At 41.4% G+C, this 13,208-nt stretch overlaps 2 protein-coding genes across 7 annotated transcripts in view; both read left to right on the top strand.

The window, feature by feature from the left end:
- ATXN7L1 (ataxin 7 like 1) overlaps nucleotides 1-4,276 on the top strand; it is a 110,948-nt gene extending 106,672 nt beyond the window's left edge. For 5 of the 6 annotated variants that reach the window (XM_071423928.1, XM_071423930.1, XM_071423933.1 and 2 more), the window contains one exon: nucleotides 1,627-4,276. In XM_071423928.1, coding sequence (XP_071280029.1) covers nucleotides 1,627-1,668 — 42 coding nt within the window. In that variant the 3' untranslated portion in view covers nucleotides 1,669-4,276. Of the gene's footprint in view, nucleotides 1-1,174 lie in introns of all 6 variants that reach the window. The other variant, XM_071423929.1, reaches the window with a different exon arrangement.
- Nucleotides 4,277-11,329: 7,053 nt separating this feature from the next.
- EFCAB10 (EF-hand calcium binding domain 10) lies at nucleotides 11,330-13,144 on the top strand. Its single transcript, XM_071423938.1, has 4 exons — nucleotides 11,330-11,565; nucleotides 11,679-11,843; nucleotides 12,124-12,208; nucleotides 12,739-13,144. Exons 1-4 carry the CDS (start codon nucleotides 11,466-11,468, stop codon nucleotides 12,773-12,775), a joined length of 387 nt encoding a protein of 128 aa, XP_071280039.1. The 5' UTR covers nucleotides 11,330-11,465; the 3' UTR covers nucleotides 12,776-13,144.
- The last annotated feature ends 64 nt before the right edge of the window (nucleotides 13,145-13,208 follow it).

A 13,208-nucleotide genomic window follows, 5' to 3' on the forward strand; every position in this document is an offset into this window, starting at 1 on the left:
TTTATCTCCAATCTAGCAATTGAATAGTCCCTAAATAAAATTTCTGCCTTAAACTATGCTGTAATATTTCATTATAAAGGTGTTAATAATTAGGTAACAATAAGTGGATCTACAAGTAGATGCTGTGTCAGTAAAGGTATTACTGTGGAAGCTGAGCTCTCTTGTTTGGAATGTTAGTGTAACTATAACCATGATATGATCAGGGAGTCCAAGTGAAGTAAGGTCTGTAGGCAGAGACAATCTCTGCTATACACCAGGGCCTATGGTTGGAAAAATCTGGCAACTTTTCATGAATACATCACAACAACAGACTTGTAACAATGCAGTTGGAAGCAGAGTTGCAGCTGCTGAGTTAAATGTGCATATGGAGCAGTTCCTCTGAGCTGCCTCTGCTCTGTTCCCTGGCCAGGCAACCTGGCGGAGCTGTCTGCTGGCTCAGAAAGGAGAGGATTGCTGTTCTCAAGAGAAGGGAGAGGGTCCATAACTCACCACAGGGCTGAGTGGCTGGGTGAGAATGTGGCTTTTGCAAAATTGTGTTGGGCTGGAAACCCAACCCACACCCCAGTCTCGTTTGTGCCTGTGATTGCCCAGGTGCAGTCCAGCGGGAGAGCTTCCAGTGGCTTCCCAAAGCAGCCAGTCACAGTGAGAGACACATGGCAGTGCTGTGAAAGTCACCTGCCACCCACAACTGAGTGTTTCTTATTACTGAGTTGTGAGCTGAAGGTGGCCTGTAGTTGTTCTGATGTCACAGGAGTAGCTGCTTTTGACCATTTGCTCCATGTGTTGAAGTTCACTCAGGTTCTCCCATGGCACTGGTGGATGATGAGAATTGTTGTGGGCCTGTCAGTTCCATCCCATTGCATTAAACTCCATCAGGCTGAATTCAAACAGATTCTTCTCAATTAATGTTTAATATCAGTATTGCTGCCTCTCTTTGAGAGCTGGATTAGGGATTGTATACATAAAAACATGCCTGTTTTTCCAACTATTATTGTTGCTTTAGTAAAAGAAATACTACTTTTCCCTACAAAAACTACTTGATCTTTAACAGAAATTAATGGAATGATAGTTTTACAGTCAAATTATTTGTGCCTGTATGTATTAAAAGTTTGTTTTCTCCAGATTTTATTCTTGTTCTAGGTTTTTAACTAATCAAGTCTTTTTGTCTTCATAGTGCTTTTAGGTGCCTGAAAGTGTTAACACTTCAAGACCTCAGTATGCGGTGGTTTTTAAATACTGAATAACTAGATCATTTTATTAAGGGAAGGTGACAACGTGTATGCTGTGTGAGGATTCCTTGTGCATGAAAACATGCTGTGTAGAGGAAAAGATTCTTCAGAGTTGTCGTCTAATTGCTGCTCTTTATTTGTAATGATAACCAAGTTAATGAACATGAAATTCACCAAAGCTTACTAAGATCAGACCGTCCCAAAAGGAAATATGCCGTTTATTCAAAGCAGTTCCTTTTCTTAAAGGTCTAATGTAATCAGTAAACAGGGAGGAAATTTAGTTCAGGGACTTGAAATAAATTCCTGCTTTGAGTACTGTCAGCCACAGACATTATTGAAGTGTTTTATACCAAAAGACATTGTGTGATTTTGAACCTGGCTCTGGTTTCTCTTTTAGAAGACATCAAACCGGACTGGTAGAATAAGGACTCTTCCATAACAAGGAAAAGGAACCAGCCTATAATCTCTAGCTCTCAGCAGCCCTACTCCACAGGGTTTTTCTTTTCTATGTCCTGCAGATGGATTTAATCTTTTATGAATTTGTGGTTTTAATGAGAATTAAATTTACAGAAAACTGTAATAGTGATTTGTTTAGTTTTTCCACTTGTATTTGCCACTGATCTGTGCGTTCTGCTTGGTTATGTTTCATGCCTTTTAAAGCTGTTAGCGTTGCAATGCTCCCTTTGTTTCCTAACCAGAACACAATGGACATTCCAAAAAGAAAATCCAGACCATGATTTGAATTTATTTAAAGGATCTCCAAATTTTTTTCATTAAATAAAAATTACAGTAATTCTGTATTTAAGCTTGTCCTATGGATAAAAATTGAGTGCATTTCTTAGTAATTTGCAAACAGCTGGGGCACTGCAACTTTAGGGACTAATCCTGATTGGTGCTCTGTACCTACAGCATTTAATAATTTCAGTGGGAACTCTGAGTGTTCAGCCTCTTCCAGAATCAGGCTCTTAAGGAATCTATACTTCAATCAATGCATAGCAGAATTTTGCACCAAACTGTAATTACTGTTATCAGGGCCCAATGTGTAAAATCCCCATATCCTGGGGGATTTCCAGACCCTTAAGAACACAGCACTTGATAACTTCAGTGAGCAGTTTGGGTTTGCGAGGACAGGAGTTGAGCAGATTGGCTTGCATTAATAGAATTGCACTGACAGTGTTTCTTATAGGATTACTGAATAATTTTTTAATAAAATATAGATTTTATAATCAGGAAGCCAATACTAGGTACTGGAACAATAGTACAGAGGAGTTAATTTTTATTTCTACAGTGTTAAAAGTGCACTTATATGCTGGTTTATTTACATCTTGGGGAAAGGCGAGAGACTGCAAATAGGGAGATTATTACTACTTTCTTTTTTAAAAAAAGAAGGGTTAAGGCAAATTTTAAGACTAAAAATGTTTAAGCAATTATAAACAAGGCTAGACCCTTTGAAAAAAAGTTTAGAAATATTCTTAAAATAAATTTTTATAGTGTTAATTTTGTAATAATTTATGTTTTGCTATACTTCAGAGCTAACTGACCGGTATAGTTTCAGAAACAGTATGAAACTTAGGAAAGTTTAAGCAATGTTTATATTTTTAAAATGTTCTTTGAATTATGTTTTTATTGTACATTTCTTCAGACTGAAAAATGTGTACATATCTTTGTTATTTTTGCACAATTTTTGTCTTGTTCAGTTTTAGGAGCAGTACTATGTTGATTTTTTTTTAATTTATTTTGAGTTATAAAACTGCAGGATTTTAAAAATCTCAGTAACAAAGTCATCCTCTGTAATCAATGAACTGCTATTTCTATTTGTTGAGGGAAAACAGTGGTTGTGAGATTCAGTGGTTGCTTCTGAGAAATAATGCTAATCAGTGACTGAAGGAGCAATTTTGTAGTTTTAGGAAGCTTTAGCTGTTTCCATGCATCTTTTAATTGGAAAGCTGAATTATGGAGCCTGTCCTTTGAATGCTGCTTAAATTTTATTTTCAACTGGCTTACACCTGACAGCATTTCAGGAAAGTTAAGCACGAAGTAAAATCCCGTGGTGTTCTTTCATCATCAAAGAATCATTATTTCATTAAATGTATCAGAAATTTTAGCCTGCAAAATGAAATGGAAGTAAACTTTTGGAAAAAAAAGTGGATACAAACTGGACCAGCCTATAATGCATTCTTAGTGTAGCATTCACTTGTAGTTCTTTTTCTTCCCCATTTGCCTGAAAACCTTGTGATTTGTTTCCAGCAATAGAGGCTCAGAAGCTTTGGTTGTTCCACATACGCAATGCATAGGCCCGTCAGCCATAAAAAGCGACTTGGATAACTTGTATGCCTTCTTTTGTATCGATGTAACAATTGTAAATAGTGCTGATCGACCTTTGTAGAGAATAGTTTATACAGCATATTCTATTATTGCTGATTCTCAGTGAACTATTGTTTTAAAAAAAAAGAAGAAAAAAAGAAATTTTTCTATTTACACCTTATATTTTGTTATGCTGTTGACCCATGGCACTTTAACAAAACTCTGTGGGTTTTGCATAGCTGGTCAGTCATGGGATATATTAAATAACTGTTGTTGCACAGAAATGAATTTGCACCTGCTATATTGTGCTTTCCTACTACAGATTTTAGAACCTTTTCCAGAAGACTTTTGAAGAAAGCATGTCCAATCATTCTAAGAAAAAAAAAATGCCATACTTGTACAGCCAATTTCTTTTCTACAATCCATATTTTGTAACACTAAGTATTTTCATTCTTTGTCCTGCACCTTTATGTATTAGCAGTATCAAATAGAATTCATTCCATGCTTGTGATAATTGTAAGCAGAATAAATGTCTAAAGTAGGTGTAAATAGTAAATTCTATGGCTTACAGTTTAAAAAAGGAAAACCAGAACAAACATGTATCTGATTGATACTGCCATGGTTCAACACCGGGCCTGGAGATATTCTCTAGTGAGCGATTGTATTTTTTGTTTTTTGCTTTATTATTATTTTTTTTTGTAACATGGCTTTGTAAATAAAATAATTTATATGTTTGTAAGAAACAGATGGGGTTTGTCATTATTTCCTTTGCAAAGCAAAAATGGTGTGTGTTGCTTTCTTTTCCCAGAGGCTGAAATACACTTTGCAGATGCCCTGCACTGAGAATTCCACGGTAGTTCAAAAGATCTGCCCAGCTTTCTGTACAGGGCTGAATTGCCCTGGGATTATTTTTGGCATTCATGTCTAAAATATTTCTGTATTTACATGTCAAGACACGTGCAGCGATCAGCTACTGAGGTTTTTTGCACTGATAAACCATTTTTAAATTCCTTTGCTTAGCTGAATGCATTTTCTCATTCCTTATCAGTGTAAGAATTAACTTTGTTACAGCTGCTAGATTTAGGAATTCTCACTTCAATGGGCAGTACAAATTTATAACCAGTCTTTTTATCATCATTAATACTAAACCCACTGCTCTTATCTAGGCGTTAAGATTCTTGTTCTGTGCAAAGCCTGTTCCAATTACAGATCAAATGAGACTTAAATTGTTCATTGGCTCGACAGCTCTGCAGAGAGGATTGCAGTTTTTTCTCTTGCAGCCACCCTCTTCTGCATATCTGGGGAAGATGGACATTTTCATGCTCCTTTCATGAAGTAGCTGGAAACTGTCTTGGAGATACTGGAGGGAAGATGCTCACAATTACAGTATCTTTTTTAAAAGCAAGCAATTGGGATTGCAAACTGCATTTTGTGTGCACACACTCAGAACTGCAGAGGAGATAGGAAGCTGGCTGCCTTGCAGGAAAAGGGAATTGAAAGAGGGAAATTTTACCTTCTAGGTAAACAGCTTTTTTTATAATGTCTTGCACTTTCTGATTCCTGTCACAAAAGCTAATCCTGAATTTCCTCTTTACTGTCCAGTTAATGCCTTGATCTAAGATACTGAGATACTTGTATTTTGAAAGCTTTTTTTTTTTTTTTAATCTTTAGTTTATCTTTTTCAGTACAGAAAAAAAATAATATCATTAAATAGTAGTAGATGCTGAAGTTTCATCTGATAAAAGTGGTCTCCATGTATGGCTAAAGATAACTCTGTGTTTATAAGATGCTTTGCTATTTCTAGCAGCCATTAGAAATTAAAACTACAGCCAAGAAAACAGAATATGGCTGATACATTAACTGCTTGCCATCACTGCCTATGGCCAGCAAAGGCTGAAGACCACTCACTTCCCAAAAATGAATCACTAGTTTTTTAGCTCTTTTGGGTGTGTTGAATTATCTATAAGCTGTTCTCATATTTGGAGCTGGGTTTCCCCTCCTTTTTTTGGTTATGCACAAGTGTTCTGCTTGTAGCACTCCTCTCCTGTTAGTGTTCTCTAACATGCTCTGAATACCCCCCATTTTAGAGAGAAGCAAATCACACTGTAACTTTATTCATTGCACTCTCATTTTTATGCTTCTGTTTTTACCATGGAACTATTTATTTTAGAAGGAAGTCATTGCAACCAGGATCTGGTTTATTCTTCCAAATCTGTCAGGATTCACAATTGGAAAAAATGCCAAATACTGATTCCAGAAATATTTGGAGGAGAGTCATACAACACATTCAGACTTGAGAACACAAGAATGTTTATTTCATTCAAATCTTTCTGTGCTGTTTTGCTCTTTGAATACTTCCTGAAAGCAACTGTTCAAAGCAAATGCAGATCTCTTTTAAAAGACATTCTTTTTAATTTTCTAAGTAGAAGAAAGCTAAAGCTGATCATTGAGCAGCAGGTGCCAGTCTGCCCTTTGCCTGGAGGATCCATGGCAGGCGGTGCTGAGCTCTTGCTCTCATTTTCTAAAGCACTACAAATGACACAAGCTGGATTCTTTTCTGTGTGGGTATTGTTGTTTATGGCTGACCCAAAAATATTTAGCTCTAGTCTGTGATCTGCTCTCCCTACAGAAAGGAGAAGAGAAGCTTTAGGAGAAGTTTGCCAGCAACAATAATCAGGTTCCAGGAGAACTTGACTCGAGGGTAAGGACACCAGTAGGGATTTGAGATGGGGCACTACCTTCAGCTGTGCCCTTTGCCCATTTCCCAAATGTGCCATATTGAACTCTGACATTCAGTCTGGCTTTGATTAACTTGGAGCAGTTGCTAACATGGTTGATGTGACACCACAAAGATAGTTTTTCAGAAAAGCTGTTTATGGTGTTCAAAGTGCAGAACCCACAGGTGTGAAGGCCTTTTGGTATAAGTACAAAGAATGGCCAGATGAACACGAGTGCAGCCCTGGGAGCCCTGTCTGTGTCAGCTCGTTTCCAGCCTGGCCCCACTGAGGCAGCAGATGAAACTGTGATGGAGGAGACATCACTGTGGAAGAGAAACCATCATCCCTTCCCAGTGGGAAACTTCCTTAGTGCTGATTTGGAGCACTGTGGCACAGGTGAGTGAGATACGTCACTACTGGGAAATGACCACACAGGCTCAACCTCTTTGCCTTTTCCACCACAGCTTCAAAATATATATATATATATCTTTGTATATGAATATCTATATATATCTTGCCGCAGTTCTAAGTTCTAAGGTGTTCTCAACAGCCTTCCCCTCTGGTCAACTCCAGTCTTAAATTGCAATTATTTGCCTTCTTGTTTCTTTAGTTTTCTCTTATTTTGATCCATAATCAGCTGGGGGGTTTTGTGGTCTGGTTTCTTGGGCATTTGGGGGTTTTGTTGTTTTTAAAATCTTGCCTTGAGCTACTCCTTCCATGTTACTTTTTTTTAGGATTTGTGTTTGTAACACCAAGAAGTGCTCTTCCTGGTAACTCTGCTTTTACAAAGGACTGACTGACGTGACTACAGTTAGAGCAGATGTGTGGATTTGCAATCAAGTACAGCAAAAGACAGGGGTTACTCTTCAGAAACACAAACCTTTGGAGATGCACAATCCATACTTCTGCTTCCTAACTGCATGCCCAGCTTTTTGTTGCTCAAAATGTCAATTTGAACTATGGGGTGTCAGAGACACTGAGGCGATGGAGATGGACCTTGATCTCTCCCAGCCTGTGTAGTGTGAGCTCATTCTACAGATCCTGCTGGAATAAAAGTTTCTGTGCTTTGAAGAGCCATGGGCTCAGAGCCATACTTACACAGGAAAATATACTGTGTATCTCAAAGAAAGCAGGCTCCTGCTCAAGTAACTTCTTTTTTCCCCTCTGCCTTCAGCAGGAGTCCAACCATAGTTCCAGGAAATCAGTTTTGTGGCTTTTCAGCCCACTGAGAAGTGGACAGTTCTGTTACAGTAAAGTCCTCTGATATCAGTCTAGGCATGTTGTGACTTATTCTTCTCCTTCACTCAGAAACAAGAAGTATTTTTGTAATTCCTGATTTATTTTCCCCAGTACATGATTTCTGATGGCAGGTTTCACCTTTATTTTGCAGCTGACTGGGAGAAAGGAAAAAAAAGCCAACATTCACAGCTTAGACTGATGACTGTGGGCTCTTGTTCTTGTGGAGAGGACTGGGATGGCACAAGTGGTGATCCAGCTACTTCTGCAGTACATCAAGGACAGTTTTTTGACAGAAGGGCTCAACAAGCCGAGTGGGGCTATGCTAGACATGCTGCTCACACATAAGGAAGGGCTGCTGGGAGCACTGACACTGCTGGCAGCCTTGGCAGCAGTGACTGCAATGTAGCAAAGCTTACAATTCTGAGGGAAGTGAGGAAGATAAACAGTTGAACTGCAGTCCTGGAATTTAGGAGAGCAGACTTTGTTTCCTGCAGGCATTTTGTTGGCAGAATCCTGCAGGAGACTGACCTAAAGGGCCCAGGAGAGCTAGCAGCAGCACAGGAAGAGTCCATCCTGATCTGCAGGAAGCTGGGCAGACATGGGAGAAGGCCAGCATGGCTGAATGGAGAGCTCCTGACAAAGTCAGAGGCAGAAGGCAAGGACACAGACTGTGGAAGCAGGGGTGGACTACCCTAGAGGAGTAAACACTGCCCAGGCATGCTGAAATAGGAACAGGAAAGCCATAGCCCAGCTGCAGTTGGAATTAAAGAGGGATGTGAAGGACACTCCCAGTACATTAACATGGAAGGAAAAGTAAGTAAAATGTGGGCCCCAGTACATGTGAGGACAGGGAGGTGACAGAGGTACACCCATTGCTACTTTTGCTTCAGTTTTTAACTGGAGAGGTCTGTGCTTGGAGCTTTGGGCATAGTTTGGGCAGTGAGGTGCTATCCCCAGGACATCTGCATCTCTGTGGGAAAAGCTGGGCTTGGTTCAAGGATACAGGCTGGTACCATTCCTGTGCAGCTGAGCACTGGAACACAGAGCAAATGATGCTGGGGAGTCTCCATTCTGGAGACAGTAGAAACTTGACAGGCTGTGAACAACCTGAGCTGGTCTTTGAAATTAGCCCTGTTTGAAGAGGAAAGGGAGTTTACCACATGATCTCCAGAGGACAATTTCAACCTAATAATTCTGCTGTTCTGTACAGTAAAAACAACAAAAATGTGGTTCTGGCTGCTGCGATAATCAATACTCAGAAGCTCAATATTTCTGTAGTTGAGCTCTTTCCTCTGTAAATGTACAATATAAAATCCCCTGATGAGGAACTCACCTGTACTTTAGAAGTCCTTGGGGGCACCCAGAGGGAAGCTGCAGTGGAGCTCTGCCAAAGCAGCCACAGCAATGGCAGCAGCAATCCCTACAGCTCACCCTTTGCTCAATAGCTGAGTGCATCCCAAAGCTCCTGCCAGGGAGCAGCAGAGGGAAGCAAAGCCTTCAAGGAGCTGCTCTCAGCAGCTGTGTGCACAGGAAGCCTGTGGCACATCTAGGGATCCTTCCCAGCCTGTATTGCTCCTGTCTTTTCCCATACCCCAAGACTTCAGTCCTCTGGCACTCCCATTTGAAAGAGCATGTCCATCTGCCTGTTTCCCCCTGCAGGACAAATGGTTGTTCTGGAACCAGCTGCATATCTGACCTGCAGCCCCTGTTTTTCTTCATCACAACTCTTAAAGGTTCATTGTAGTCTATTTAGCCCTATTAAATTAGATAAAAGTGATATTCTGTAGAAGGCTCAGCTTCTATCACAACAGGTCTTAAGCCTTTTAAAGAAATCTAATTTATACGACCAGGATGCTTTAAAGAGATGAAAATAGTTTGGTCCTTTGGTTTATTAAAACTTATTTAGCAGCATCTCTATAATGGAACCAGAATACTTTCAGGTGTTTGTCAAATCCTGTTTTTCTCAGCCACCAGAAGTTCAGTTTCCCTTACAATAGCTCATGGGAGCTCCTTGCAAATTATCCTGAAATATCATACTTTTAGGATCCATATATGTAGCTGGTACTATCATTATAAGAACTGAGGATAATAACTTATTATGTAAATAATAAATACATGATTCATCATCAGAATATTTTTTCAAGTAAATAAATTGTGCTTCCCTAATAGTGAAATAGAATTTTAAAAAATACATTTCTACTTGTAAATCAAATTGGGATTTGCTCTATTTAGTGATTTTTATTTTTTTTAACCATTCCTCAGTGAGATACAATTAAATCCATAATTCCTGTGCTTATTCTTAAAATTTTAGCCTTAACATGTATTTCCTACTGTTTATCTTTGTTGATTACTAAAGGAGAAACGTCCTTTGCCAGATGCTGGTTTCCTTGACCCAAACACTAACCTACCTACCTAGCAGTATTTCACTTGCTCCTTCTTTTCCTGTCAGTCTTCCTCTCCTTAGGTTCTCATCTTCAAGAATGTATTTTCCACATCTTTATTTCTCCTCTGCTGACCAGCCCTTCTCCTGCTTGTACTTCTCCACATTTCAATCTACACTTTCTCCTATGGCTCTTTTTTAGGAAAAAAATTTTGCTAATGCTTTGCAAACTCTGCAGAAAGGCATAGAAAGACAAATGCAGGAATGGATTGAGTAACTATGGAATGTTTTACTCAGGAGAAGGAGGTTTCCATCGCTGCCTGGCAACTGTCATAAGAGGCAACTGTTAGAAACCTACAGTTCCTCTAACCTTAATTGAGACTAAAAGCAGGTAGCATAGTCAGTTTAAAATAACAGAGAATACAGACAGCACATGGTTGTACAATCTCTGCAGGTTGTACAATCTCTGCAGATGCTGCCTTTCTCCCACTTTATCTAAGAAAAAATTAAGTGAATTCTATTAATGTCTAGTGCTATTTTAGTTTTGGCAAATAGTTAAATATATTTAGCACTAGACTTTTCACAGGAATAATATTCTGCTTTACTACATGCTCATTTATCATTGTCTGATTTTATTTGATGGTAGATAGCTATATCTTTGTAGATTTCCTCAGTTTGTTTTTTTTTTAGTGGGATGGTTTACTTGATTATGGTTCTCCTACTAGCAGTGGGTAGTACAGTCAAAAGCTTCTTTGATGTCTCTTCTCTTTTGTATAGGCTATGTTGCAAGACTCAATAATGGCTTTAAAATGTAAACTCTCTTACTCTCAGTTGCTGGCCACTGGTTTTGCCCCTCGTACGGGTGTAGAACACCGGGAACATCCTGGCAGCCCCTCACAGGGCGGGGATGAACCAGGGCTGTGCCTGGGAACGGTGGGAGGTGAAGAAAGTGGAACCGCCGGTGGAAGGAGACGTGGCTGGAGGCGAGGACACAGAATCGCAGTCCCTGGAGATCACCCGGCCAGCCCCGCTGCCAGGGCAGGGTCACCTGGCGCAGGTGACACCGGAGCACAGCCCGGCGGGTTCGGAATGTCTCCGGAGAGGGAGACTCCGCCACCGCCCTGGGCAGCCTGTTCCAGGGCTCTGCCACCCTCAGCGTAAGGAAGTTCTTCCTCATGTTGAGGTGGAACTTCTTGTGTTTTGTTTTATGGCCAGTGCTACCCGTCCTGTCGCTGACACCACTGAAGAGTCTGACACATCCTCTTGGCACGGCCCTTTGAGACACTTACATGCATTGAGGGGGATATCATGAGTCTTCTCCGGACTAAGGGGCCCTCAGCACCCGCATAGGTGTTACAAGGGACCGACCGCGGGTCATTTGCTTTCCCCACGAACCAAGGCAGAGCCGGAACCCAGCGGGGAGCGAGGCGTGGCTGTTCCGGTGCTACCGTGACGACTTCCAGGAAAGTCACTCAGTTCTTCCTTCCCTTCCCGCTGCACAAGCGGAGCGTCCAGCGGGCTCCTCTGCTCGCCCTCGTCCCGCCCGTGCCCGCTCCCGCCGCCGCTGCTCCCCTCACGCCGCCGCGGCACCGCGGGATGGCGGCGGGCGAGGAGCAGAGCCGCGAGTACCTGCGGCGGCACCGGCTGCCCGAGCTGCTGCACCGCCTCGGAGCGCTGCTGCTCTTCCACCGGCCCGGTGCGCGCAGGCCCGGCCCCGCCGGCAGCGGGGACAGCGAGGGCGGCGGGGCTGCGCGGCCTCCGCGCCCCGGCTGAGGCCCGGTGCCCGCGGGCACTCTGACCTCCTTGCAGAGCGGCCACGAGAGTTCCTGATCCAGGTGCTGGAGCGGGTGAAGGCTGGCAGGCGAGCCGAGGGCGAGTACCCGTTCCTCATGGACGAGGCCAACGTGGAGGCCATGTTCAGCCTGCTGGATGTCCTGGGCCAGGGCTCCATCCGGGCCGCGCAGTACAGGGAAGGTGCGTCCGCCTGCACCCGGCCACACCAAACTGTTCCCTTGCACAGAACTGTTCAAATAACTTCAAAGTTACCCATCTGTATACTTCAAAATTATCCACACAGCTGCCCACACAACCTGGAACTTGGAAAGTTAAAAAAAGTTACATGTGGTTAAGTTTCCTAGTTTAAGTTACATGTTGTTATCCTCACACATTTACTTTCTATTAGATCTAGGCATCTTTAAATTTAAATTTGGCATTCTAAAAACTCGCATAAGAAATTCTCTTTTGTTAACTTTAGCCCTTAAAACTTTGGGACTGAGCACTGAGGATTTAGAGCTAAAAGATGATGTGGAGATCACACTGCATGAATTCAAGGAAGGAATGTAAGTTTAATTGAAATTGTGGTATTGGTTTTTGGTTTGTTTTTTTTTGGGGGGGGCATATGCATAGGAGATACTTTACTGAGATTTATTTTTTATTTACAAAGCTTACATAATTAACAGATGGTTTAATTGCTAGTTTAAGCTCGACTGTGTCACTTTGCATTGCAAGATTAAAAAAGAGGTCACTTAGTGCCTGACCTTGCCTTGCTGTAAGGTGAACTGAACTCCATGCCCTCCACTACCTTAGTTTCAGGATCCTCTCACAGCACCCACCCCTCAGGTCAGAGTGAAGTCATCAGGCAGCCCAGGGTTAAAATACTGATCTAGAAATGTGGAACAGTGAGACCCTGTTGTCATCTTTGTCAGGGGTGGTAGCACAGCTGGAGATGAAATAGGTTCAGAGTTCAGATAATTCCTCACAGTCAAGGTATGGTTCTAGGAGCAATTTTTTAGTAACTGTTGCAATTGCTGAAACATAAGGAACTAATTATCCTCATTATCTAACTAGAGATTTTCTTTTTCTGTCTTAGGAAGAAAAAGATGCTGGAGAGCTGGTCTGTGTATTAGTTTCAGCAGTGGTCTGCTGTATATATTAAAAACAGGCATCTTCCCCTAATTTTTCTTCTGGTTTGTCAGCTGTGAAGAGTTGATTTTAAGCAATATTCTCTTTTCTCTTTTTCTCATCTTCCCTGCCCTTCAGTGGAGCAATCAGCTGAAGAGGACAAGTGACAAGAACATGTGCATGTCCAGCAGGCACTGGAGGGAGTATAGATAAGAATTGCTCTTCTTAATATAATTAGATGGTTTAAAAAAAAAAGTAGAGATCTCTTTTGCAACTGAAATAGTATTTTGGAGTCTCCTCCTTCAGGTCATAGTTTACAGTAAAGGATTGTTACCTGTTGGCTCATCAGCACTGAATAAAATAAAGTTGGTTTTTGGGCTTGTGCTGCATTTTGGTTTTCAGGTATTTTTAACGAAAAAACAACTCCAACAAGTTATG

This window comes from Agelaius tricolor, unplaced genomic scaffold (assembly GCF_023055355.1).
Source record: "Agelaius tricolor isolate 1412-34295 unplaced genomic scaffold, bAgeTri1.0.p SCAF_3, whole genome shotgun sequence".
Taxonomy (NCBI): Eukaryota; Metazoa; Chordata; class Aves; order Passeriformes; family Icteridae; genus Agelaius; species Agelaius tricolor.